Source organism: Vitis riparia, chromosome 14 (assembly GCF_004353265.1).
Source record: "Vitis riparia cultivar Riparia Gloire de Montpellier isolate 1030 chromosome 14, EGFV_Vit.rip_1.0, whole genome shotgun sequence".
Lineage (NCBI taxonomy): Eukaryota > Viridiplantae > Streptophyta > Magnoliopsida > Vitales > Vitaceae > Vitis > Vitis riparia.
Window position 1 is genome coordinate 18,706,233 of NC_048444.1, and position 25,659 is coordinate 18,731,891.

Genomic DNA, 25,659 nt, shown 5'->3' on the forward strand with positions numbered 1-25,659 from the left:
TAAATTCAGTTTGTATAATTTGTTTGTTAGACTACCTGTACCAATAACATTTGAATTTAGAAAAAGACTAATCATTCCATTTCTAAATGAACAATAATATCCACATTTGTCCAGACATGAAACAGAAATTAAATTTCGTCTAAATGATGGAACTACAAAAGTCTCTTCTAAATCCAAAGTACATCCAAAGTCTAACTGTAACCTAAAAAGACCAATAGCCTTCACTGCAACCTTGTTGTCATTTCCCACATAGATGTATCTTTCACCATTAGTTGGCATTCGACTCCTTAGGCAACCCTGCATTGTGACACTTATGTGAGTAGTTGCACTCGTATCTATCCACCAAGTGTTAGTAGGCACTATAGCTAAATTAATTTATGAACAAACAAAGTTGAGAAGTGTACCTTTCTTTTCACGCCAAGCATCATATTTGGTACATGTCTTTTTCATGTGACCGGCCTTCTTGCAAAAAAAACAAGTGATCTCCTTATCTTGTTTCTTCTGCACCTTTTGATTTGATGTCCCAAAAACTGTAGTTTATTTTCCTTTATTATCTCTCTTTCATTTCTTGTTGGTACCAAATCCCTGAGATGTGGAAGCCAAGTGAGCACTTTCCAATTTTTCTTGTTTCAATATCTCTTTCTCTTGTACACACTAAGCAATAAGCTCATTCAGAATCCATTTTTCTTTTTGTGTGTTGTAACTGATCTTGAATGGACTAAATTGTGTAGGCAGAAAGATCAAGACCAAGTGCACGAGTATGACTTGTAACAACTCTAACTTTAGTGCCTTTAATCTAGTCACAAGATTAGACATTTCCATTATGTACTCCCTTATATTCTCTTTCCCTTTGTACTGCATGGAAACAAACTTACTAATAATAGTGTTTGTCTCAACCTTTTCGTTTGCAGTGAATCAGTTTGCAATTTGGTCCAAGAATGTCTTGGCTCGGGTTTCCTCAGGTATTGCACCCCTTATAGCTTCTGGAATTGAGTGTTTCATTATCATTAGACTTATGCAGTTGGATCGCTCCCAATTTTTCCATAACAACCCTTTGCTCAGCAGTGCTGGCACTAGTAAGGTCTATAGGGTGATCCTCTCTTAATGCATAGTCCAAATCCATGCACCCGAGCACAATTATAACGTTGCTCCTTCCATTTCTTGAAGTTTGTGTCATTAAGCACAGGAATGTTATTAACATTTGCAGATATAGAAGATGCTGAATTCATAATAATAAAGCTCACAATCAGCCACATAAACATCATACATACATGAATAAATAAAAATTTAACATATATATGTATATGCATGTGGGCCTATTACAAGATACCTAGCACAAACATTAATATTCAGTCTTTGGATAAAAATATCAACTTGTAATTAGTATCCTTTTCGAAATTAATTCATAAATATTGACAATAAAACCGAAACAATATGCCTGTATTTGGACTGACATACAACATGCAAGATAAACTTTATTTGTCACATATTTATGACTACTTTATTTATTACTATATTAAAATAATCTTCCTTTGGACTAATTATTTTAAATAATAATAACATGTTTACATATTATAAAATAAATAAATTATATAATATAAGTTACTTTGGCAACAAATATACATAATTCATTTATTTTAAAATATTAAACATAAATATAGCAAGAAATAATTCAATTAAAATTATTTATTTATGCATAAACCCATGTATATATGTATATCAATTGATGCATAAAACCATGTATATATATATATATATATATATATATATGTATATGTATATATATGTATATGTATATATACAAGCCTTGATATTGATGGAAGAAAAATGGGCAAATGCCGGAACGAAGCGAAGTGGAACGGAGCAGAGCGACGATATTTGTCATTCAGACTTGTACCTTTTGTGGGTGAATGATAGGTTGGGGGGGCTGGCTCCCGCGGTACGGTTTAAGGATATTTTTAAAAGGAATGGTCATGTACTATTGGGCTTTGGCCCTTTTTTTTTTTAATTCATATATATACTACAACCTAAAAGACCCAAGGTCCCCTGCAGCCGAATCATCTATAGCGCTAAAAACGGCACCAAACCAATCCTCAAGTGACGCCGGCAGCACGTGGGTAGTGACAACACCGCCAAACGACGTCACCGTTGGGGGACAACGCCAAAACGAGGTCTTCAACTAAAATGACGCCAAACGACATCTTCAACTCCGAGGTTTGGAAACGATGCAACAACACATGGAGATTGTGCTTCTCATCGGCGTCTGAATGGCGCCTGAACGACATCAATGGAGTGCCTTAAAATGGCACCTTAACGACGCTTGAACAGTGCTTGCAACACCATCTGGAATGACGCTTATAACGACGCTTGAACAACACCCCTTTTGAAGGCCTATAATGGATTTTCTGAACTCCTGAATGACGTTTTTCTGAACGCCTGAATGGCATTTTCTGAACGCTTGAATGACGTCTTTTGAACGCCTGAATGAAGTCTTTTAAACGCCTGAATGAAGTCTTTTGAACGCCTGTAATGACGCCTTGAACGGAGGACGCCAACTATCTAGATCACTTGTCGCAACGTCAAAACGGCGCTGGATGGCGTCGCCTGATTGGAAAAGACGCCATAACGGCGTCACTCGCTTGAAATAGCGCTACAGCGGTGTTCCCAACCCTCCTCTAGGTAGCATCACAGGGATCCAACATTTGGAGATATCAAAGGCTTTGATGGATTGGGTTGCATCGTATTTTACAAAGAAACATGTATTAAGAATTAAAGATGGCAATTTCACAATGATTAAACATGTCCGCTCTGATACCAATTTATGAGGACTCCGCTTTGCATCTAATAACCTACCGGGATCGCATGTCTAAATCATATGAAAAATTATGCCAAACATCATTATGGAAACGAACGAACCTGAGTCCATTTTTGCTTTTGATGAAAATGTACGGATCTTCTAAGGCTGTAGAGGGCACCACCTTTCTCTGTACTCTCTCTGGCAATGGGAAGCGAGAAAGAACGAGTTCTATTCTTATTCAAAAAATGTGATATCAAGAATAGACACTTAGCCTTATATTTATACCCTCTATGCTTTAGGGACCATACCCTTTGGACTTTTGGGTCTCACAAGTCTTAGGCCCATCATCTAAGACCTGTTATGGCTCTGGGCTTTACACATGAGGTAGCCCATACTCTAGATCAAATAGAAATCATATATATAGATAGCTAAATCCCGAACAATGGTTAATATGATGTGGATCCATATTTATTCTAATAGGATTCACTAATAAATCTAGTAATTTTGAAAAATAATTTAAAAATCAAATGGTGATATAACAATATATTAGAAATTTATAAATAAAAATTAGTATAAAATAACTCTATTATTTTTCTTCTATAGAAAATCATTTTTTAACTTTCTCTCTCTAGATAAATGAATTTCAAATTAAGCGATACTTTATATTGAATTTATTAATGAGTTTAATAATTTTTAAAAATAATTTAAAACTTAAAAAATATATGTACTTGCTAAAAAAATAATAGATAAAAACTTATATATATATGAATTGTGGCTTTATTGTTCTTTTTTACATACAATTATGTTTTTTGAGTTTTCTAGTTAGGTAAATAAATTTTAAATTGAATGAGGAATAATTAATGCTTTGAGTTATTTAGAATTCAAAAAATTAATTAATTAATTATAGACTAAATAAAAATTTTCAAACACTTTATCCTTAATTAATTACTAGATTTGTACATGTAATAAACAACTTGAATCATTTATATCTTAAAAAGCTTATTTATTTTAAAATTCATTTCAAATAAAATAGTATTAATAATAATTATTTTTAATTTGTTATTATTCATTTTTAACAAAATTGATAAATGCTAATATTCATATTTTTAGAATGTTTATAAAAAAATATAATCTATTATTTTATTATAGTATTACTTTTCATATTTTATGAAAAACTATTGATTTTCTAATTTATTTGTAATTGCAAAATTATTTTTAATAAGATTTCAATGAAATTTAGTTTATATTATATAAACTAAATTTGTAAAATTTTTTATAAAATCAAATAAAAAATATTTTTACTTTTTGAAAAATATTTTTAAAAATAAATTGCATCAAATAAATTAAAATGTCTCCTAATGGAAATTATTTTTCTTTCCATTCTTATAATCACTCCAGTCATCCAAATATAAAGAAAAATGACAAAAAAAGAAAATAGATGTGTCCGTTTATAGTCTTCATCCCCACGTATCAAACATGTCAGCAAGAGAACTTGGAAAAAGAATTTCCAAGGAACTTGATAAGAACAAGTAGAGAATGCCCTGTTTTTCCTTACTGTATACAAGTCAGTGGACAAGGAAATAACTTTTCTTCGAAAGACGAAACGATACCCTCTCAGAATGGCCATCTCCATGGATTTGAACAGCAACCCCCGCCTTCTTCTTCCTTCTTGTTTAATTACTTAAAATTGTCTTTGAATTAAACTATTTTTAAGTTATTAAATTATATTAAGGGGTTAAATTGAATTACTCAATCAATTTTAACTTTAAATTGTAATGTATTAAATTACTTTATCAAATATATTTAATATATTTAATTAATGACTTAAATTAAATCATTAAATCATATTAAATCAATAAATTGACTTATCATACACTTAATAGTTTTAATTTTACTTTTTCTTTAAAAATAATAAAAAAGAATAAATGAAATAAATATTATAAATTATAAAGGGAATAGGTCAATTTTAAGGATAATTTGTAATAAAAAAAATTGATCCAATTAATTGTAGATTAAATCAAAACATTGTAGAATATTATGTTAAAAATTGAATACTAATATAATTACAAAATTAATTTCATTTTCAACAAGACTTCAATTAAATTTAATTAATTAATATTAGATGAATTGAATTTAAAATGTTATTACAAAATCAAAATAATTTAAAAAATAATAATTTATCCAAACAAGTCTTTTTGTTCTTTATTTTTAAAATTCTTTTATAAAAACATCTTGCCAAATATCCTTATATTTATAAAATATTAAAAAACTTTTTTTTGGTTCTTTAACGTAAAAACAATTTCTAAAAACAAACATAAGAAATCATGATCAAATAAGGATTTTAAAAAAATAATTAAAGTGCTTATTTTACTTGTATTAAAAATGGATATTAAAATTATTTTTATCTTATAATGTGGATCCCGCATTTTGCTCCATACACTTCCACTTGATGATGAACTCACTTTTTTATTTGAAAAAGATTTATTTACCATTTTAAAAATAAACGTTAATTCTTTTTTAAAAAAATAGGAGAAATAATAGCAATGTTTTCAAAAACCGGACCGGTCATCGAACCGGAAAAATTACCGGTTCACGGTTCACTGGTTGGACCGGCGGTCGAACCGGTTGAACCGGTGATGTAATAAATATATAATTTATATATTATATAAAATTAAAAATAATTATAAAAATTAAAAATATATAAAATTATAAATTTTAATAATGTTTGGTTTTTATATTTGGTATATTAAATTAAGTGATAAAGTTTAATATTTTAAATTTTATTAAATAGAAATATATAACATTTAAGAATGAAGATATATTTAAGATGAAAAATTTATAATATTTAATTTTATCTTTTTTTTTGTATTTTATTGTTTTAAAATTATTCTATTAATTAGTTTATATTATTTTTCATAATTATTATTACAAAAATAAATAGGAATTTAAATATTTACATTTCTTTACAGATTTTATATGATAAAAATTTGAAATAAAAACATTAATCTTAAGTCTTATTATATATATATATATTTTAACAAAATTGCAATGCTCCATGGTTCATGCGTCCAGCCCATAAGCGTCCAGTCTGCATGCGTCCAGCCCTCAAAGAGGGCATGTTGGTACTATTCCCAGTCCCACATCGGAAGCACATGAAGTTCATGTGCTTCAAGTGGTCTATAAATAGATACCTTGCATCAGTTTTTGTAGCTAAGTAAGTCAGCAAATGGGGCTTGAAGGCAGGGCCCAAGAGGAAGTTTTATAAGTTATATTTTTTTGGATTGGGCCTGGTGGCTTGAACCAAATGTGGGTTTATAATTGGTTAAGTTTTAGAAGTATTGGGCCTGGAATGGGTCCAATCGTTAATGGGCTTCTTAATAGTAACAAATATTTGTAGGATAGAGAAAAAAAAAGCCTTGGCCGGTTTGTTAAAAACCGGACGGTTTGACCGGTTTGGCGGTTCAACCGACGGTTTGACCGGTTCAATACCGGTTTGACCGTAGAACGGTTCATTGGGCTGGACCGAACCGGAAGGGTCACCGGTCGACGGTTCGACCGGTTGGACCGGCCGGTCCGGTCCGGTTTTTAAAACATTGAATAATAGTGCCATATTTTTTATTTTTTATAATTGATATATTTTATCAAAATTAAAATAATCATCAATAATAAGTATAGAAACTTAAAAATATTTTAAACATTTTTATTTAATGGCAAATTGAGGATTTCGTATGGAATAAAAATAATTATATTAGGGCATGCTTGAGTTTAATAGTTTTCTGTTTTTCAGAACAAAAATCATAAAAAAAAATCGTTTCCTAATAAAAAATTATTTTTTAATTTTTGTTTTTAAGAATAAAAATAAAGTGTTTATAAATAACATGTTTTAATTATTTTATATTTTTTTTACTAGTTTTTTAAGAACTATTTTAAGAAATAATTATATAAATATATAGAATAATTAAAAATAAAATATTAAATATAAAAATTAGTATATTTAAAAATATAAAAAACATGTTAAAAATATTTTAAGTTTTCAAATATATTTTTTATTTATAAGAGTTAGAGAATAGTTTTTAAAAACTATTTTTTAGAATTGTTTTAGAAAATAATTACTGATAGCACGTAGTATTGAGTCTTAAAACATACTACCAAAATCATTCTTAAATGCCATTTTTTTTCTTTCTTATTCCAGAAAGGGGAAAAAAGGATTGGAGTTTTCATTAAAAAATAAAATAGATACTATAAAAGCTTGTTTTTATTATTAAATTGGATTTACAAGTCGCCCCAACTTGTAGTAGAAGTAAGACTAGAAATGATTAAAGCCAATGTGCCAACTAAATTAGAAACTCAAAGGCTAAACATATATAATTTTTTTATCTTTTTTATTTATTGCTTTCTTCCATTTTATTATTATTTCTTTAATATTTTTAGGACTTATTTTTAGAAATTCATATATGGAATGTGTTATCAAACTCAAAGAAGAAGAGCATATGCAATTTAGAATTCAAATTTGGAATATATTTAGGGTTGATGGCATTATAAGTCAACTTCACTGCATAAACTATTACGTAAAATTGTCTTTGAATTAAACTATTTTTTGTTGGGATTGAGCTATATGGGCCCAACATGGCTGGCGCTTAGCACATCCGAAGGGAAGACCAGCCAAAGCCGTGGCCCCTCAATCTACCAATTGTTTATTTGTCCCTTTATACAACATAGGGGGTGTCACCAGGAGGATTCGATATTAGGACTAAACCTTATGTCCAACCAACTCCTAGTTGGTTGGACATAAGGTTTAGTCATAGTATCGAATCCTCCTGGTGACGCCCCCTATGTTGTATAAAGGGACAAATAAACTCAGATGGTACCAGGAGTTGGTTGGACATAGGTTTAGTCCTAGTAGCGAATCCTCCTAGTGACACCCCCTATGTTGTATAAAGGGACAAATAAACAATTGGTGGATTGAGGGGCCACGGCTCTGAGTCTCTGGCTTTTCCTTTGAATGTGCTAAGCGCCAGCCATGTTGGGCACATATGGCTCAATCCCAACATTTTTAAGTTATTAAATTATATTAAGTGGTTAAATTGAATTACTCAATCAATTTTAACTTTAAGTTGTAATATATTACATTACTTTATCAAATATATTTAATATATTTAATTAATGACTTAAATTAAGTCATTAAATCATGTTAAATCAATAAATTGACTTATCATACACTTTACTAGTTTTAATTTTACTTTTTCTTATATAAAAAAAAAGAATAAATGAAATAAATATTATTATATCATATAATATAGATCATAAATATTATAAAATAATCGACTTCCTATTAGCATGATATTTTACATCAAATAAAAAAAAAAAGTTTTTAATACCATACATGTAACGAGTTTATAGATAAAAATATTAGCTCATTTATTTTGAAAAAATAAATAATAAAAAGATGATACAAAATATGAATAAATTAACAAAAATTGAAAACTATATAATGATGGGCTCACAAATGGTTTATACACGAAGGATAAGAGATTCAAATTTTTATTTTTATTTTGGTCAAATGAGATGGCTTCATTGCTAATAAAGTTGGAAAATTTTAGTAGGCAAATTAATTGTAATTAGTTGAGTGTTGTCTTATTTGATGTGGTAGGAGCAAACAAGAAGCCAGAATTGACCAACTTGCTTCTCCTTTCAATTTTTTTTGCCTTTTTTGTCTTCCTTGACTATAATTCATACCAGCAGCCTGGTAGAAGGTTCTACTTTTATTTTCATTTTTCTTCACTTTCCTTAATCCAAGTAGAGTTGTGAAGACAGTGTGGCTTATGGTTGAAAAATGCCACCAAAGCACAGGTAGCATGGTAAGCTTTCCAAGAAGAGTGAAATCAAAATCTTAACTACTGTGAGAAAATAGATAATAACATTAAAGACAGTAACAAAAAAACTCAGAAATTGTAATGATAACTTGACTTACTGAGAACCCATCGATGGATATGGTTGGAACTTTGAATAATTGAGAGGGCATACCACGGCTGATTTTCATTTTCATTTTCATTTCCATTCTGCTGGTTAGTGCCTCCATCTCCTTCTTTGCTTTCTAAAACCTTTCATTTCCTTTTCCTTTTATCCTTTTGTCACATTGAATCCAATTGCATAAGTTCTCTCTTGACCCATAGTCCTTTGAGGCCCTTTGCTTGCTAAAAGTAAAAACCCTTTCATTGAATCCACACTGCTGGTATTTTTTGTCATCTGGTTTCCTGGAGGAGAAAAAGTGGGAAATCCCAAATAGGAAATGGAGGAAATTGTTGTTACGATTGCAGCAAAAGTTGCAGAGTACCTAGTCGCTCCAATTGGACGTTCATTTGGCTATATGTTTAACTACCGCAGCAACATTGATGATCTCAGGCAACAAGTTGAGAAGCTAGGGGATGCCAGGGCTAGGTTGGAGCGATCTGTAGATGAAGCTATTAGGAATGGGGATGAAATTGAGGCTGATGTTGACAAGTGGCTTTTACGTGTTAGTGGGTTCATGGAAGAGGCTGGCAAATTTTTTGAGGTTGAAAAGAAAGCAAACCAGAGTTGTTTCAATGGGTCCTGTCCAAATTTGAAGTCACAATACCAGCTGAGCAGGGAAGCGAAGAAGAGGGCAAGGGTTGTTGCTGAAATCCAAGGAAATGGAAAATTTGAGAGGGTATCATATCGTGCTCCTCTGCCAGGGATAGGATCTGCGCCTTTCAAATGTCATGAAGCTTTAGAATCAAGAATGACTACTTTGGATGAAATTATGGAGGCCTTGAGGGATGCTCATGTCAATATCATTGGGGTATGGGGAATGGCTGGTGTGGGGAAGACCACGCTGATGAAACAAGTAGCTAAACAAGCTGAAGAAGAGAAGTTATTTGACAAGGTGGTTATGGCTTATATATCTTCCACTCCTGAGTTGAAAAAAATTCAAGGTGAACTTGCAGACATGCTTTGTGATGTCCCACATCGGATAGGGGAGAATGTTCCTGACGCTATATATGTAGAGATTTCTCTTAATCAAGTAGACGCGTTTTAAAGCCGTGAGGGCCCCCTTGGGCCAAAGCGGACAATATCTACATGGTTGGGTGCGGGTCGTTACAAATGGTATCAGAGTCGATCCTCGACCCCGGTGTGGGAGTTTGTTTGACTCCGTAAAAGGGGTATTTGTCTATTTGACCCCGCAATCTCATGGGACACAACGAGGACGTTGTGTTTGCATGGGGAGGTGTTTGTGATGTCCCACATCGGATAGGGGAGAATGTTTCTGGCGCTATATATGTAGAGATTCCTCTTAACCAAGTAGACGCGTTTTAAAGCCGTGAGGGCCCCCTTGGGCCAAAAGCGGACAATATCTACATGGTTGGGTGCGGGTCGTTACATGCTTGGTTTGAAATTTGAGGAGGAGAGTGAAATGGGAAGAGCGGCTCGACTATGTGAGAGGTTGAAGAAAGTGAAGAAGATCCTCATCATTTTGGATGATATTTGGACTGAACTCGATCTGGAGAAAGTGGAAATTCCTTTTGGAGATGATCATAAGGGATGTAAAATGGTGCTCACTTCTAGAAATAAACATGTATTGTCCAATGAGATGGGTACTCAAAAGGATTTCCCTGTTGAACACTTACAAGAAGAAGAAGCATTGATTTTATTTAAGAAGATGGCAGGTGATTCCATTGAGGAGCCAGATTTGCAATCCATAGCAATTGATGTAGCAAAAGAATGTGTGGGTTTGCCAATTGCAATCGTAACAGTGGCAAAGGCATTAAAAAACAAGGGTTTGTCTATATGGGAGGATGCCTTGCGACAACTAAAGAGGTCTATTCCAACAAACATTAAAGGAATGGATGCAATGGTATACTCAACTCTGGAGTTGAGTTACAAACACTTGGAGGGTGATGAAGTTAAGTCCTTGTTCTTACTTTGTGGTTTAATGTCTACTAAGATTTATATTGATGATTTATTGAAATATGGTATGGGTCTGAGATTGTTTCAAGGAACTAATACATTGGAAGAGGCAAAAAACAGAATTGATACATTGGTCGATAGCCTCAAAGCTTCAAAGCTGTTACTAGACACTGCCCACAATTCATTTGTTAGAATGCATGATGTTGTTCGTGATGTTGCCATAGCAATTGTATCCAAGGTCCATCGTGTATTTTATCTGCAAGAAGATGAATTGGCAGAGTGGCCAAAGATGGATGAACTCCAAACCTGCACCAAGATGTCTTTGGCTTACAATGATATCTGTGAGCTTCCTATAGGATTGGTATGTCCAGAACTTGAACTTTTTTTATTCTATCACACCATTGATTATCATCTGAAAATCCCAGACATTTTTTGAAGGGATGAAAAAACTCAAAGTTTTAGACCTTTCTAATATGCATTTTACATCACTACCTTCATCACTCCGTTGCCTTACAAATCTTCGAAAGTTGAGTTTGAATTGGTGCAAGTTAGGAGACATCTCGATAATTGTAGAGCTAAAGAAACTAGAATTTCTTAGCTTTATGGGTTCGAATATTGAAAAGTTGCCCAGAGAAATAGCGCAGTTGACCCATGTAAGGCTGTTTGATTTGCGGGACTGTTCCAAACTTAGAGAAATTCCACCAAATGTCATATCAAGCTTGTCCAAATTAGAAAATTTGTGCGTGGAAAATAGTTTTACTCTATGGGAGGTGGAAGGAAAGAGTAATGCTTCCATTGCTGAGTTAAAATATTTGCCCCATTTAACTACTTTTGACATACAAATACCAGATGCCGAACTGTTGCTGACAGACGTCCTGTTTGAGAAGTTGATAAGATATGGAATATTTATAGGTGATGTCTGGAGCTGGGATAAACATTGTCCAACCACAAAAACATTGAAGCTCAATAAGCTCGATACAAGCCTTCATCTAGCTGATGGTATTAGCTTATTGTTGAAAGGAGCAAAAGATCTACACTTGCGTGAACTGAGTGGTGCTGCAAATGTTTTTCCCAAGTTAGATAGGGAAGGTTTTCTTCGATTAAAGCATCTCCATGTTGAAAGAAGTCCAGAGATGCAACATATCATGAATTCAATGGATCCAATTCTGTCACCTTGTGCTTTTCCTGTTCTGGAGTCATTATTTCTCAATCAGTTGATTAACTTGCAAGAAGTATGTCATGGCCAACTTCTAGTAGGGTGCTTTAGTTACTTAAGAATTGTAAAAGTGGAACATTGCGATGGTTTAAAATTCCTCTTTTCAATGTCTATGGCTAGAGGCCTTTCAAGACTTGAAAAAATATGTATAAAATGGTTGCACAAGGAAAATAAGATGGAGATGATGTTGTTGATGCAATTTTGTTCGCTGAGCTGAAAGACTTGACTTTACAACATTTACCGAAGCTCAGAAATTTCTGCTTAGAAGGGAAAACAATGCCTTCCACCACAAAGAGGTCACCAACAACTAATGTAAGGTTCAACGGCATTTGTTCAGAGGGTGAACTTGATAATCAAACATCGGTTTTCAACCAACTGGTATGTTATAGCTCAATAATACTTTCTAACTAGTTATTTTATTTTTGAATCTCTTCGGTTTAATAAATTGCTATTTTTGGAAAAAAATTTCAGGACTTGCCACTCAATTGATTTGGGTCAATAGGTCACCCTTCATTTATTTCCCAAAAATTATCACTGTTAATGCCTCTTCTTCTAAGACTTTAAGAGAATGAGTTTCAACTAATACCCAACCTATTAATAAATGAAAGGAAAATATGACATGACATCATGCCTTTTGTAGGTTACATGTTTTGTTTTAATATTTGAAACTCTGGGTTCAAAGGGAAAACTGTGCAAAGATTTAAGGTTTATCCATTGATGTAATAGAAAACTGTTCACAATCCAAATAGACCCAGTGAATCTTGTCTTGGTGCTATGTCCAAATACTAGACCATTAGTTCTGGAGAGCTTAGTATAAAATCCATATATAAACACGTACACAATATGTGTGTATGTATATATATGTGTACGAAAATCTTGACAGAAACTACAAATGCCTAAAGTTTTGAGAAATTGCATATCATTTATAACATTTCTGGAAACTATAAATATGCTTGATAGAAAACTCTAATTTTATTTGAGATTACAGCTGTCATGATAATTATTTTCACTATATTTATTGCAGTATTATGCCTTGTCCTCAGTAGTTTGGCATATACAAATGATTCAATATACCATTGTTCTTATGCTCTCCGAGTTTCTCATGTTACAGGAGGGTTGGCATGGTCAACTCCTACTTTCCTTCTGCAACCTCCGGTCCCTGAAGATAAAGAATTGTGCTTCACTGTTGAAAGTACTCCCACCCAGTTTGCTTCAAAACTTACAGAATTTGGAAGTACTAATAGTGGAAAACTGTAAACAATTTGAAGAAGTATTTGATCTTGAAGGGCAAAATGTTGATGATGGACCTGTTGGGCTCCCGCCTAAGTTAGAAAAACAGAGTTTAATTGGTTTGCCTATGTTGAGACATATATGCAACAAGGACCCTCGACACATTCTGTGCTTCCAAAACCTGAAATGGTTAAAAGTACACAAATGTGGGAGCTTGAGAAACCTTTTCCCTGCTTCTATGGCCTTGGGTCTTATGGGCACTATCATATTTCCTAAGTTAATCCATCTTTCACTAGAATCTTTATCCAGCCTAACAAGTTTCTATCAAGCATATCATGTTCTAAAAAGGTTTGATTCTGCAGATGATATCCCAGTTGCAGTGCTCTTTAATGAGAAGGTCAGTTCTCTCTTAGAATCCTTTTCTTTTTACTTCTTATGATATTAAATTTCCTTATAATACTGTTTAGAATCAAATTTTGAATGGAAAGAAAGAAAATTTAGATTAAATCTTGCTTCTGGAATATTTTAATTGTATGACAGTTTTCTATTTATATTCGAATGAATTTCATCCAAATTCTGTTATTTGTTGACAGATTTTTTTTCCTTACAAATTCTAATTATTTTAGGTGATGGAATTCAACTTTTTTAAGCACATACATTCCCTCCACCCCCTCTTCAATGGGGATCTCTGGTAAACATATACAGGACAACCCAAAGTAGTTGCCTATAATAATGTTAAGGTAGAACTTTAGTATTTTTTTGGTTTTAATTAAGGAAAGGTGGATTTGGGGATTATAAGATGGTTAGAGTATCTTATTGCTTCCCATATGTTTTTCCACCATTTGTACATAAATGCTATTGAGAGGTGCTTCAAATCATTTTCTGGGATCTGGAATTTGTGTTCCATCCACAAAATTTCAGCTGTAAATGTGAATTCCTCTGCTCAGCTAACAAAATAATTCATGTGAAAGTGGCAAGAAAAATGACAAAATTTAGCAATTGTAGGATCCTCCTCCTTGTCTTTTTCTTTATTGTATCTTGTAATTCAACAAAGGTATTTTGGAGAAATTACTTTTTGTTTATTAGAGGAATAATACACATATATATACAATTGAGAGTCCTAAATTGGGAAGGTATTATCCCTAAGAATCAGCCTACAAGAAAGGAAACAACTTAACTATGGTAAGTCCAGATATATACAGCTAACACTCCCCCTCAAGCTGGAACATAGATGTTGATCATGCCCAGCTTGTTACAAAAGTACTCAACTCGAGTTCCATTCAGAGCTTTTGTAAAAATATCCCCAAGTTGCTCTCCAGTCTTCACATAGTCAGTAGAGACTAGATTTTCCTCAATCTTTTCACGAATGAAGTGACAATCGACCTCAATATGTTTGGTTCTTTCATGATAGACTGGGTTCGCAGCAATATGAAGAGTGGCTTGATTGTCACACCAAAGCTTCGCTGGCATTGTGCACTTCATTCCCACTTCACATAAGAGTTGATGTATCCATATGATTTCACAAGTAGCCTATGCCATGGCCTTATACTCAGATTCTGCACTCGAACGGGATATAACACTCTGCTTCTTACTTTTCCAAGCCACTAGATTCCCACCAAAGAACACACAATAACCTGTAGTGGATCTTCTATCAAACTTATAACCTGCCCAATCCGCATCAGAAAAACACTCAATGCGAGTGTGTCCCTGACTACTGTATAGTATACCTAGAGTAGGAGCCTTCTTCAAATAGCACAAAATCTGCTCTAAAGCTACCCAATGCTTTACTGTAGGCACAGATGTGAACTGACTAACAACACTTACTGCATATGCAATATCTGGTATTGTCACGGTGAGATAATTCAGCTTCCCAACCACCCTCCGATACATCTCAGGGTTATAGAAGGGATATTCATCATCTGGCATAAGCTGTACATTAGGAACCATCGAGGTAGTACATGGCTTTGCTTCTATCTTACCAGTCTCTTCAAGCAGATCAACACATACTTCCTTTGTGATAAGAAATCCCTTTCTTACTCCTTGATACTTCTATTCCCAGGAAACACTTCAGTTCACCCAAGTCCTTTGTATGAAACTTGGAATGCATGAATGCCTTAATATCAAAGATTCCTGCATGATCATTTCCTGTACTTACCATATCATCGACATAAACCACAAGAAGTATGATACCAGCAGCCGATTTCTTGTAGAAAACGGAATGATCTTTCTTGCTCTTGTTCATGCCAAATGCTTGAATCTCCTTACTGAATGTTCCAAACCAAGCATGGGGACTTTGCTTCAATCCATAAAGAGCTTTTTTCAAACAACAAACCTTCCCATACTCCCCCTGAGCAACAAACCCAAGAAGTTGCTCCATATAAACTTCTTCTTCTAGATCAAATATAAACTTCTTCTTCTAGATCACCATGAAGAAAAGCATTCTTGATGTTTAACTGATGTATCATCCATTGTTGGGAAGCAACAATAGAAATAAATAGTTGAACTGAATTCAGTTTGGTAATTGGAGAGAAAGTATCAGAATAGTCTACTCCATATGTCTGAGCATATCCTCTAGCTACAACCCTGGCTTTCAGTCTTGCCATAGAGCCATCAGGATTAATTTTTACTACAAAGACTCACTTGCAGCCAACAACTTTCTTTCCTTAAGGCAAATCAATAAGTTTCCATGTATGATTGTCCTCCAATGCATAGATTTCTTCAAGCATTGCATTCTTCCAACTAGGATGACTCAGGGCCTCTGTAACAGTTTTAAGTGCTAAAATAGAATCTATAGAGGCTATAAAAACACTCGAGGAAGATGACAGGTGATCATAAGACACAAAGTTAGCAATGGAATAGGTAGATTTGCATTGTCGTTTACCTTTTCAAAGGCTAATGGGAAGGTTAAGATCACTGGAAGGATCATATGACGAAGGAGCTGGTGCAGGACATGTATCTGTTGTCACTGGGCGCCGAGAGTACACCTATAGAATTGGTGGTTTGACTGGAGCAGGAGGAACATCAACAACAGTACCCAAACGAGCAAGAGACATATCATAATCAACCATACTTGATTGCCCAATAGTTAGTCTTGAATTAACCACTTGATACACAAACCATTGTTTTTCCTCCTCCTCACTTGCAGAACTTATGGGTGAAGAGAAAAAGGATGTGTTTTCTGAAAACACAACATCCGTTGATACTAGATACTTATTGAGATCAGTCAAGAAACATCTATAGCCCTTTTGCAGTCTTGAGTACCCAAAAAAAACACACTTTAATGCCTTAGGATCAAGTTTAGTAACAGAAGGCCTTGTATCTCTAACATAGCATGTACATCCAAAAATTCTTGGTTCAATTAGAAAGAGTGATTTCTGTGGATATATTACTTTGTACAGAATATCACCTTTAAGCACTATAGTGAGCATACGGTTGATTAGAAAACAAGCTGTGGAAACTGCATCAACCCAAAATTGTTTTGGAACCTTCATCTAAAACATGAGTGCACGAGCCGTCTCAAGTAAATGCTTGTTTTTTCTTTCAGCAACCCCATTTTGAGAAGGAGTATCAACACAAGATGTTTGATGAAGAATCCCATTGTGACTCATGTAGTTCTTAAATGAGTTATACACATATTCTTTTCCATTATCACTTCTTAATATTTTCACAGACACATCATATTGGGTTTTAATCTCAGTAGAGAATGCACAAAAATGTGAAAATACTTCTGAACGATTCTTCATAAAATAAATCCAAGTCATTCGAGAAAAATCATCCACAAAGGTAACAAAATATCGAAACCCGGTTTTAGAAGTAATAGGACAAAGACCCCAAACATCAGAATGTACTAATTCAAACAAAGACTCAGCCCATTTATTAATCCTTAGGCCTAAAGAACTACGATGATGCTTCGCAAAATGACAAGACTCACAATCTAATGAAGGTAAATTATCAAACTGAGGACATAATTTCTTCAACATCGGTAGAGAAGGATATCCTAACCAACAATGAGCTTCAACAGGAGAGGCGGTACTGACACACGCAATTGGTCGAGGTACCCACTCATCAAGAATATAGAGCCCATCAGATACATGTCCTTTACCAAATGCCCGTTTCGCCATAAGATCTTGAAACACACAATGATCAGGGAAAAATAAGACACTACAATTCAAATTTTTGGTATGTTTACTGACAGAGATTAAGTTAAAGGCCAAATTTGATAAGTTTAACACAGAAGATAAAGTAATAGAAGATGTTGGTTTCACAGTCCCAGACTCTTTAATCTCATAGGTAGAACCATCAATAATAGTAATAGGAGGAGCAGAATATGTTCTGAAGGTAGAGAAAGTTTTATTATTACCTGTCATATGATCTGTGGCACTTGAATCAATTATCCATTTGTTTGAGGAGGAGACAAGACACATTTTACCTGACTCTTCCAAATCACTAACAGAAGTAGATGATTTCAGTGCTTCCTGATACTGTGAATATTTATCAAACTCTTCTACTGTCATTGTGACGATCTTATCCGAGGAGTCTAAAGATGTAGCAATATCAAATGTAGCAACATTGGTAGTTTGATTTTTCTGATTCCGATTCTGCAATTTCTTGTAGTTCTTCTTGGTATGGCCAGCCTCATGGTAGTAAAAACACACAATGGTACTTGAATCATTGCCACGATTTTCAAATGCCCTGTTTCCGCCCCTGTTATTCACCCCCCTTGCATTCTCTGCATTTCCTCATTTTGCAGCAAGAACATTGGTGTGTTGAGAAGACGGGACATTCTCAATTCGTAGAACTCTAATGAACACTTCCTGAAGGGAACCAACGTCAGAACCAGAAAGAATATGAGATTTTGCAGTCTCAAACTCAGATAGGAGATCAGATAAGAAACCCATAACAACCATCTGTTCCCTTTGAGCCTGTTGTACTCTAACAAGGCATAAGTGCATTCAATTCCTCATATACCTTCTTGAAGTCCATAAAGTATGCAATGAGGGATTTAACTCCCTTCTTAGGACAATGGAAGGCATTCCATACATCATACATCCGAGATACATTTCATTTTCCAGAGTAAAGAAAATCTAGATAAACCATTAGCTCTTTAACAAATTCACAATGATTCAGCAGACCAACAATATCACTATTAATAGAGTTTTTAATCTGCAGAAATAACCATGCATCATCTTGCATCCAAAGTTTTCTAGTATTATCATTAGGAGGTTCCTCGGTCAAGTGGTCATCTTTAGCAACACTTCTCAGATAAAATTTGATCGTCTTGCTCCATTCAATATAATTAGACCCATTTAATTTGTGTTCAGTTATTTTTGACACAACAGGCACTATATCAGCAACATAATTCTTATTCTCTTCCATGGCAATAAAATTCAATCTCCAAAGTAATTTTACACCCAGATAAGAGTAGCCCAGACCAAAAATTGCAATTCACTGCAGCAAGAAGAAAGAAAGAGACAAGTACCTCTTGTAGACCAAACAGAAATAGTAACAGAAACACTTGAAATCCCAAGAATAGAATCTCACAATCCAAGAACGAGCACCTGTGCCATTGGGTTTCTTCAAAGCGGGCGTCTCTGGTTCCACCCAAGTGAGAGAGAGAGCTCGAAGGTTGTTGAGAAGATGGTGAAGGGACGCCAAGGAGAGCGCGTTAGGCTTTATGTCCGAGGAACTATTGTAGTTGTCGTCGATGCTGGAGGTGTTCAGGCCCTTCGGACTATACTTCATGTACAAGCTGAGGGAAGAAGGCCCATGCGCTGTGAAGTTGGTGAAGGCGTTGTGTGGGTACGCTCACAACCTGGCTAAGGAACGTGGGTGCGGGGTGGTGGCCACGGAGGTGTCCAGCCGCGAACCTCTTAGATTAGGAATCCCACACTAAAAGAGGCTATCCTGTGCCGAGAACCTATTCTTGGATACAAGAGGTCGAAGTCGAACCAGTATCCCAACACCTCTTTGATTTTGATCCAGATCAAAGGCATAGTATTGTGGCAAGAGAATGGCGTACATCTACAAGGCAAAGGTGAAGAAGAATGAGATCACCGCACCACACACTAGCCAAAAAACGGGACTGCAACACCAATGGAACTGGTTGGAGGTCAAAAGAAGTTGCCACGCTCCTCCACGCGCCGGCGCATGAGTTGATGCGTCCTACTTCTCAGGGCGCGTGAGCTTCACGAGTTCAGCTTTCGGTCATTGGCCTTCGGGTACCGGCCAACCCTAACACCGCGCTTCCCCCTCCGAAGGCAGTGAGACTACCAGGTCACTTTTATTCTGTGACCCAAGAAGAACAGAGAATGGTAGAATGTCACTGGAAATCAATGACTCATAAATAACAAACCCAGAATTTGAGCCAAATGCTCTGATACCATGTAATTCAACAAAGGTATTTTGGAGAAATTACTTTCTGTTTATTAGAGGAATAATACACACGTATATACAATTGAGAGTCCTAAATTGGGAAGATATTATCCCTAAGAATCAGCCTACAAGAAAGGAAACAACATAACTATGGTAAGTCCAGATATATACAACTAACGTATCAGAATATTTGAATCAGTATAGACCAAGATCAAATGCTAGTCAGTGCCTTGGACTTAAATTGATGCATTGAGATCAAATGATGCATGTTTTATCTTTAAAAAGTTCTTTCTTAGATGGTAAGGACACCTCATAACCAAACAGTCACCTAGAACATGGAATTTTGATTTCAATGGTATTGATAGCATTGATGGCAACTTCATAAGCAATATTTTAAATATTTCTGAGAAGATGAAATGATGAAATTTATTATGTTTTTTTTTTCTTGCCCCAATTCTAGCTGGTTCTAGACATGGATAATTTTCTTCTATTAACCTTTTGCCTTAATTGTCTTTATGTCAAATTATTCAAAATATATAAATAACAAAATGATGGGATGAACTCCGCAGGCTGCGTTGCCTAGCTTGGAGCTATTAAACATCTCAGGAATGGATAATGTGAAAAAGATATGGCACAACCAACTTCCTTAAGATTCCTTCACCAAACTAAAAGATGTGAAGGTGGCATCCTGTGGACAACTGTTGAATATTTTTCCATCCAGTATGTTGAAAAGGTTACAGAGTCTACAGTTTCTGAAAACAGCGGATTGTAGTTCATTAGAAGAGGTTTTTGATATGGAAGGGATAAATGTGAAGGAAGCTGTAGCAGTCACTCAGTTGAGTAAATTGATTCTACAATTTCTGCCAAAGGTTAAGCAGATATGGAATAAGGAACCCCACAGAATTCTCACTTTTCAAAACTTAAAATCAGTAATGATTGATCAATGTCAGCGTTTGAAAAACCTTTTTCCAGCATCTTTAGTCAGAGATCTAGTGCAACTTCAGGAACTGCAAGTGTGGTCTTGTGGGATAGAGGTAATTGTCGCAAAGGACAATGGAGTCGAGACAACAGCTAAGTTTGTATTCCCTAAAGTAACCTCACTCAGGCTCTCCCATCTACATCAACTTAGGAGTTTCTACCCAGGGGCACATACTTCACAGTGGCCATTGTTGAAAGAACTGAAGGTGCGTGAGTGCCCTGAAGTCAATTTATTTGCATTTGAAACTCCAACATTCCAACAAATACATCATATGGGAAATCTTGATATGCTGATTCACCAGCCCCTTTTCTTGGTGCAACAGGTAAGGTCCCAAACCTTTTTCGATGTGATTCACCTCATCAAGTTTCATAATTGTCAAATTTTGTTTAATTGTACGTTAAATTTTCATGTTATTGTAGCAATCACAATTAGTTTGCTCAGCAGATCATGTATTGGATTGCTCCCTTGCCACTATTTTTTCAGTTTTGTGAACCCTTATATATGTTTATAAAACCCGTCCAATCAGAGACTATTCATGAATTTTCTAGATATCCCTTCAAAGAAACTAGTGGGAGACTTCAATTAATTATATTATGCAATTGAAGTTATCTGATTGAGCAGGTCTTTCAGTACAAGTAAACTAATAACTTGACCTGAAAAGGTGGATGCAGAGACCAAAACAACATGCTAGCAACACGATTGTTGGCCCCCACTTGATCTAGAAGTTCCTTTAGAGAGGATCCTAGATTTCTTTGTTTCTCCCTATTGCAGTTGAACTTTTAAGCCAAAATTTGACCTAATCCTTTCTTGTGAGAGGAATTTATATGACTAGTTTATATAGTTCAAACCAATATTTCAATTTATAGTAAATTTTATTGGTTTTCAGAAATTATTTAATTTTTAAAACTATTATATAACCTGTCAACTTATAGTAAATAATTCTGCACCACCATTCCAATCCAATCCATTTTTATTAAAGTGATTTACACCTTGCCCTGAACTTCTCAAATGCCAAATGATCCTAATTAGACATTGAGAGGTGGCTGTCCATTGCATCTTCTGTGAATTGATTATTTTGCCATGTTCTTTGCTTGGGTTAGAGAAATAAAACAGCTCCTCTTTGTAGATATGCATATGTTATTTGTATTCTTGTTTTAATTGACAGAACAAATCTGTTTATCAGGTTGCATTCCCTAACTTGGAGGAATTAATATTGGATTACAATGACACTACAGAAATATGGCAAGAGCAATTTCCAGTTAATTCCTTTTGCAGACTAAGAGTTCTGAATGTATGTGAATATGGAGATATTTTGGTTGTCATTCCTTCCTTTATGCTTCAAAGATTACATAATCTGGAAAACTTAATGTGAAAAGATGTAGTTCAGTCAAAGAGATATTCCAAATTGAAGGACATGACGAGGAAAATCAAGCCAAGAGGCTTGGACGGTTAAGAGAAATATGGTTGCGTGATCTTCCAGGGCTGACCCATTTATGGAAAGAAAACTCCAAACCAGGCCTTGATTTGCAAAGTCTAGAGAGTCTTGAAGTGTGGAATTGTGACAGTTTGATAAATTTGGCAACATGCTCAGTAGCTAAAAGTCTGAGAAGTTTTATATCACCCTCGGTAGCTAAAAGTCTGGTAAAACTCAAAAAACTCAAAATAGGTGGATCACATATGATGGAAGTAGTAGTTGAAAATGAAGGAGGGGAAGGAGCAGATGAGATTGTTTTCTGCAAATTACAACACATGGTACTTGTGTGTTTGCCAAACCTCACAAGCTTCAGTTCAGGTGGTCAGATGAAATTTTGGATTGTTTTAGGTGCATGAGGTTGGACCACTAGTTGCAATTTCCTGCATTTTTTTCGTTATCCAACATAATTTTAATGGACTCCTGAGTACTCATAGGCCTCGGGATGCCATGGCTGTTACTAAGAGAAAGGTCAGTCTCCGAACTAATTTTTCCAGCTTGGATTGATGCTCCATTTGAAAATTATGAACATATTTTTGTTGAAATAAGGTTCAACCCAAGATGATTCATGGCTGGGATGAACCTTATTTATGAACATATTTTGGGTTAGAATATTCTGTTAAGAATATAAGGTTTGTTAACGTGATTCTGAATCATTGTTTTGTATTTGAATTTCTTGTACAGGCTATAGTTGAGTTCTAAAAAGCTCAATTTGAGGGAAAATTGGCTGGTGGAAGAGTGGTAATGGAATGTGATCAGATTCTTGTCAATGTTATTCTACCTAGTCGGTTGCTCAATTGATTTTCTAATGCTTATAATTCAAGAATATAGCTTCCAATTTCTTTGCTTTTAAGTCAATATAACGAAAATTTAGAAAGTGTTAAGTGAAGTGGGTTATTGGCATCCTAATCTTGAGATTAGCAATCCTTCCAAGCTTTTTCAAGTACCACGTGTTTGTTGATGAAATTCTAAAATTGGAGATCTATTTCAAGAAAATGGACCAGCAAACATATGACCAAAGAAAGAACCTTGTGTTAAATTTTGCTTTCAAAGGATCATCGAAGCTGATGCAGGGAAGCGTAGTAAAGAATAAGGTTTCCCTTCATGTTCATTTGATTAATTGAAGGGGTAGAGAATTGTAAATGGGAAGTCGTCTTAATTTTGGAAATTTGAGACATGAATTTCTTGAATGGAAGTTTGAAACATGAAGATACATACTTACATATCATTTAATAAGAAATAAAGATTGTAATTATGTAATTTAAAATTGTAAAAAGTTTTAAATGATCAATAATAGAATTTTTAGAAGAAAAGGAAATTAAATTAACGATACAACTCATTCTTGGCTTATAGTTTGTAGAGTAGAATTTTTAAGGCAAATTAAATTAATGGTATAACTCATTATTGGTTTATGGTGTGTGGAGTGGAATCTTGAAGGAAAATTAAATTAATGAGGCAACTCATTTTTGGTTTATAGAAATACATTTTTACAAGTGATTGAGTTAATATCATCTCCATTGAGCCATCATGTGTGACAAATTGATGTTCTTCTTTATAGTTCCCTATGTGAAAATAAGATAGTTCACATATTTCCCTAAAATATGGATATTATTGAGTTTTCTTTTGGAAAACATTAGCATATTTGTTTTCACTAATTAAACTTTTGGTCCATTTGACAATTATTTTAGTAAATACTTTTAATTTAAATAATATTTTTGAAAAAAAAAAAATAGATATTTGACAAATTTTTAAAAACATTTTTAAAAATCTTAAAATTATTTGTAATATTTTTTTTTTTTGGAAACACTCATCAAGAGATTTTCTTAAAAACACTTGCCCTATTGAGTTTCAATCATAATTATTATAATAAATATTTTCATGATAATTATATAAACATTTTAAGAATTGAGACAGGAAATTATAGTATTTGTAAATTTTTATACACATTCATAATATTTATAAGATCTATCAATAAAACTTACAATCATAAAATTTTAATAGGCAAAGCTCTCTACTCCCATGATCAATCTTCTTGACATATGAATCATGAAATGAAATTGAAAAACAAATAGTTAGCTTATGGATTGTACACCATTCTTTCCCTTTTTTTCATATAAAGGTTAAACCTAGCCTAATCAATAAAAGTAGGGTCGTTCCAAAGTTGGAGCAGAGATATCATATCTCCCTTGTTCTTTTTATTTTATTTTCTTATTATTATGTATATATTTTTTAATTATATGATATTCTAAAAATCAATTATTATATTAATTTTCAGTCATTTTTGTATTAATGCAATGTAGATGGGGCCCTGCTCCCTCTTTCTCGATTAATGCAATGCACATGGGGGCAGCCTTGGAATTATATTTCGATTAATGCAATTCACATTCTCGATTAATGCAATGCACATGGGGCAGCCTTGGAATTATATTTTCGATTAATGCAATTCACATGGGCTTCGCTCTGAAGACTGAGTTATATTAATTTTCAACCATTTTTCTATTAATGCTATTCACATGGGCCTTCTCGCTCTCTGAATTATATTAATTTTCAGCCATTTTTCTATTAGTGGAATGCACATGGGCATGTCCCTCCACAAACTTATTTTACAAGCATTCCTTAAGCTTTCTCCGTATCTTCACTCTCTACACCTTTGCCATCTTATCATCCATTCCTAACTTCACTCATTGTCAGTTTCACCACTGTTTCTCCTTTCCATTTTCCTACTCACCATCCCTTTGCTAGGAACAAATACTCTTCTCCTTTCATTTCTTGTGCTCTCTTCTTTTAGTTTCTTCTTAGGGATAACCGATTAAAACAGACAAAAATCCCTCAATATTATAAAACTAACCCCATTTTTAATAACTTCCAAAATAAGTCAATCTAGAAAAAAATACCCTACAACTACGTCATTTTCTTTCATGGATAAACAGTTATTATTGAATATTTTCTTTCATTTTCTATTTTTTGGATGAAAATTTTTATTCCTACATGTGGAACTCATATATTGTTACTTTAGTAAATAAGAATATGAAACAAGGGGTGAGTTGGGTGATAATTTGGTATTATAATTTTATTAAAATTTAGAAATAAAAAAATGTTATATCTTTAATTTAAAAAATTTGTTATCAAATTTAAAAATTAAAAAGTAAAAATAGATTATCAAATATGATTTGTAAAATTATTTTTAAATATTTTATTTCTTAAAAAAAATTATAAAAAAATGTTTAAATCAATGTTTCTAAAACCAATCATTGAACTAGAAAAATTGTTGGTGTACGATTCAATAATTAGACCAATAGTTGAATCATAGTTGAATCAATAATGTCATAAATATTTAATTTATATATTATTAAAATTAAAAATAATTATAAAAAGTTTAAAACATATAAATAAATTAAAAATCAATCATTTTTATTTATTTTTCTTTGTTATTGTCAAATTTAATCATACATAAGTATAAATGTTTTAATATTTTAAGTTTATTTAAATAAAATATGTGTAATATTTAAATGTGAATATATTAAAAATGAAAAAAAAATCAATTATTTAATTTTAAGTATATATTAAAAGCTATATATATATATATTCCGGTCATCATGTTTTTTCTCTTCCATTACTAAAGTGAAATTCCTTGAATTTGTGGTTGGTTCTTAATTTCAGTTTGAAGG

General features: G+C 33.6%; 2 protein-coding genes across 2 annotated transcripts in view; both read left to right on the plus strand.

Moving 5' to 3' along the window:
- Window positions 1-8,865: 8,865 nt before the first annotated feature.
- On the plus strand, window positions 8,866-14,096 carry LOC117930518 (probable disease resistance protein At4g27220). Its single transcript, XM_034851162.1, has 5 exons — window positions 8,866-9,764; window positions 10,197-11,084; window positions 13,051-13,288; window positions 13,532-13,566; window positions 14,091-14,096. The coding sequence occupies exons 1-5, from the start codon at window positions 9,087-9,089 to the stop codon at window positions 14,094-14,096; spliced, it is 1,845 nt and encodes a 614-aa protein (XP_034707053.1). The 5' UTR covers window positions 8,866-9,086.
- The window catches only part of LOC117930520, a 55,772-nt gene continuing 43,593 nt past the window's right edge, over window positions 13,481-25,659 (plus strand). Inside the window, exons 1-2 of the mRNA XM_034851163.1 lie at window positions 13,481-13,566; window positions 20,111-20,842. Of these exons, the coding sequence (XP_034707054.1) occupies window positions 20,264-20,842 (579 nt within the window). The 5' untranslated portion in view covers window positions 13,481-13,566; window positions 20,111-20,263. The remainder of the gene's footprint in view (window positions 13,567-20,110; window positions 20,843-25,659) is intronic.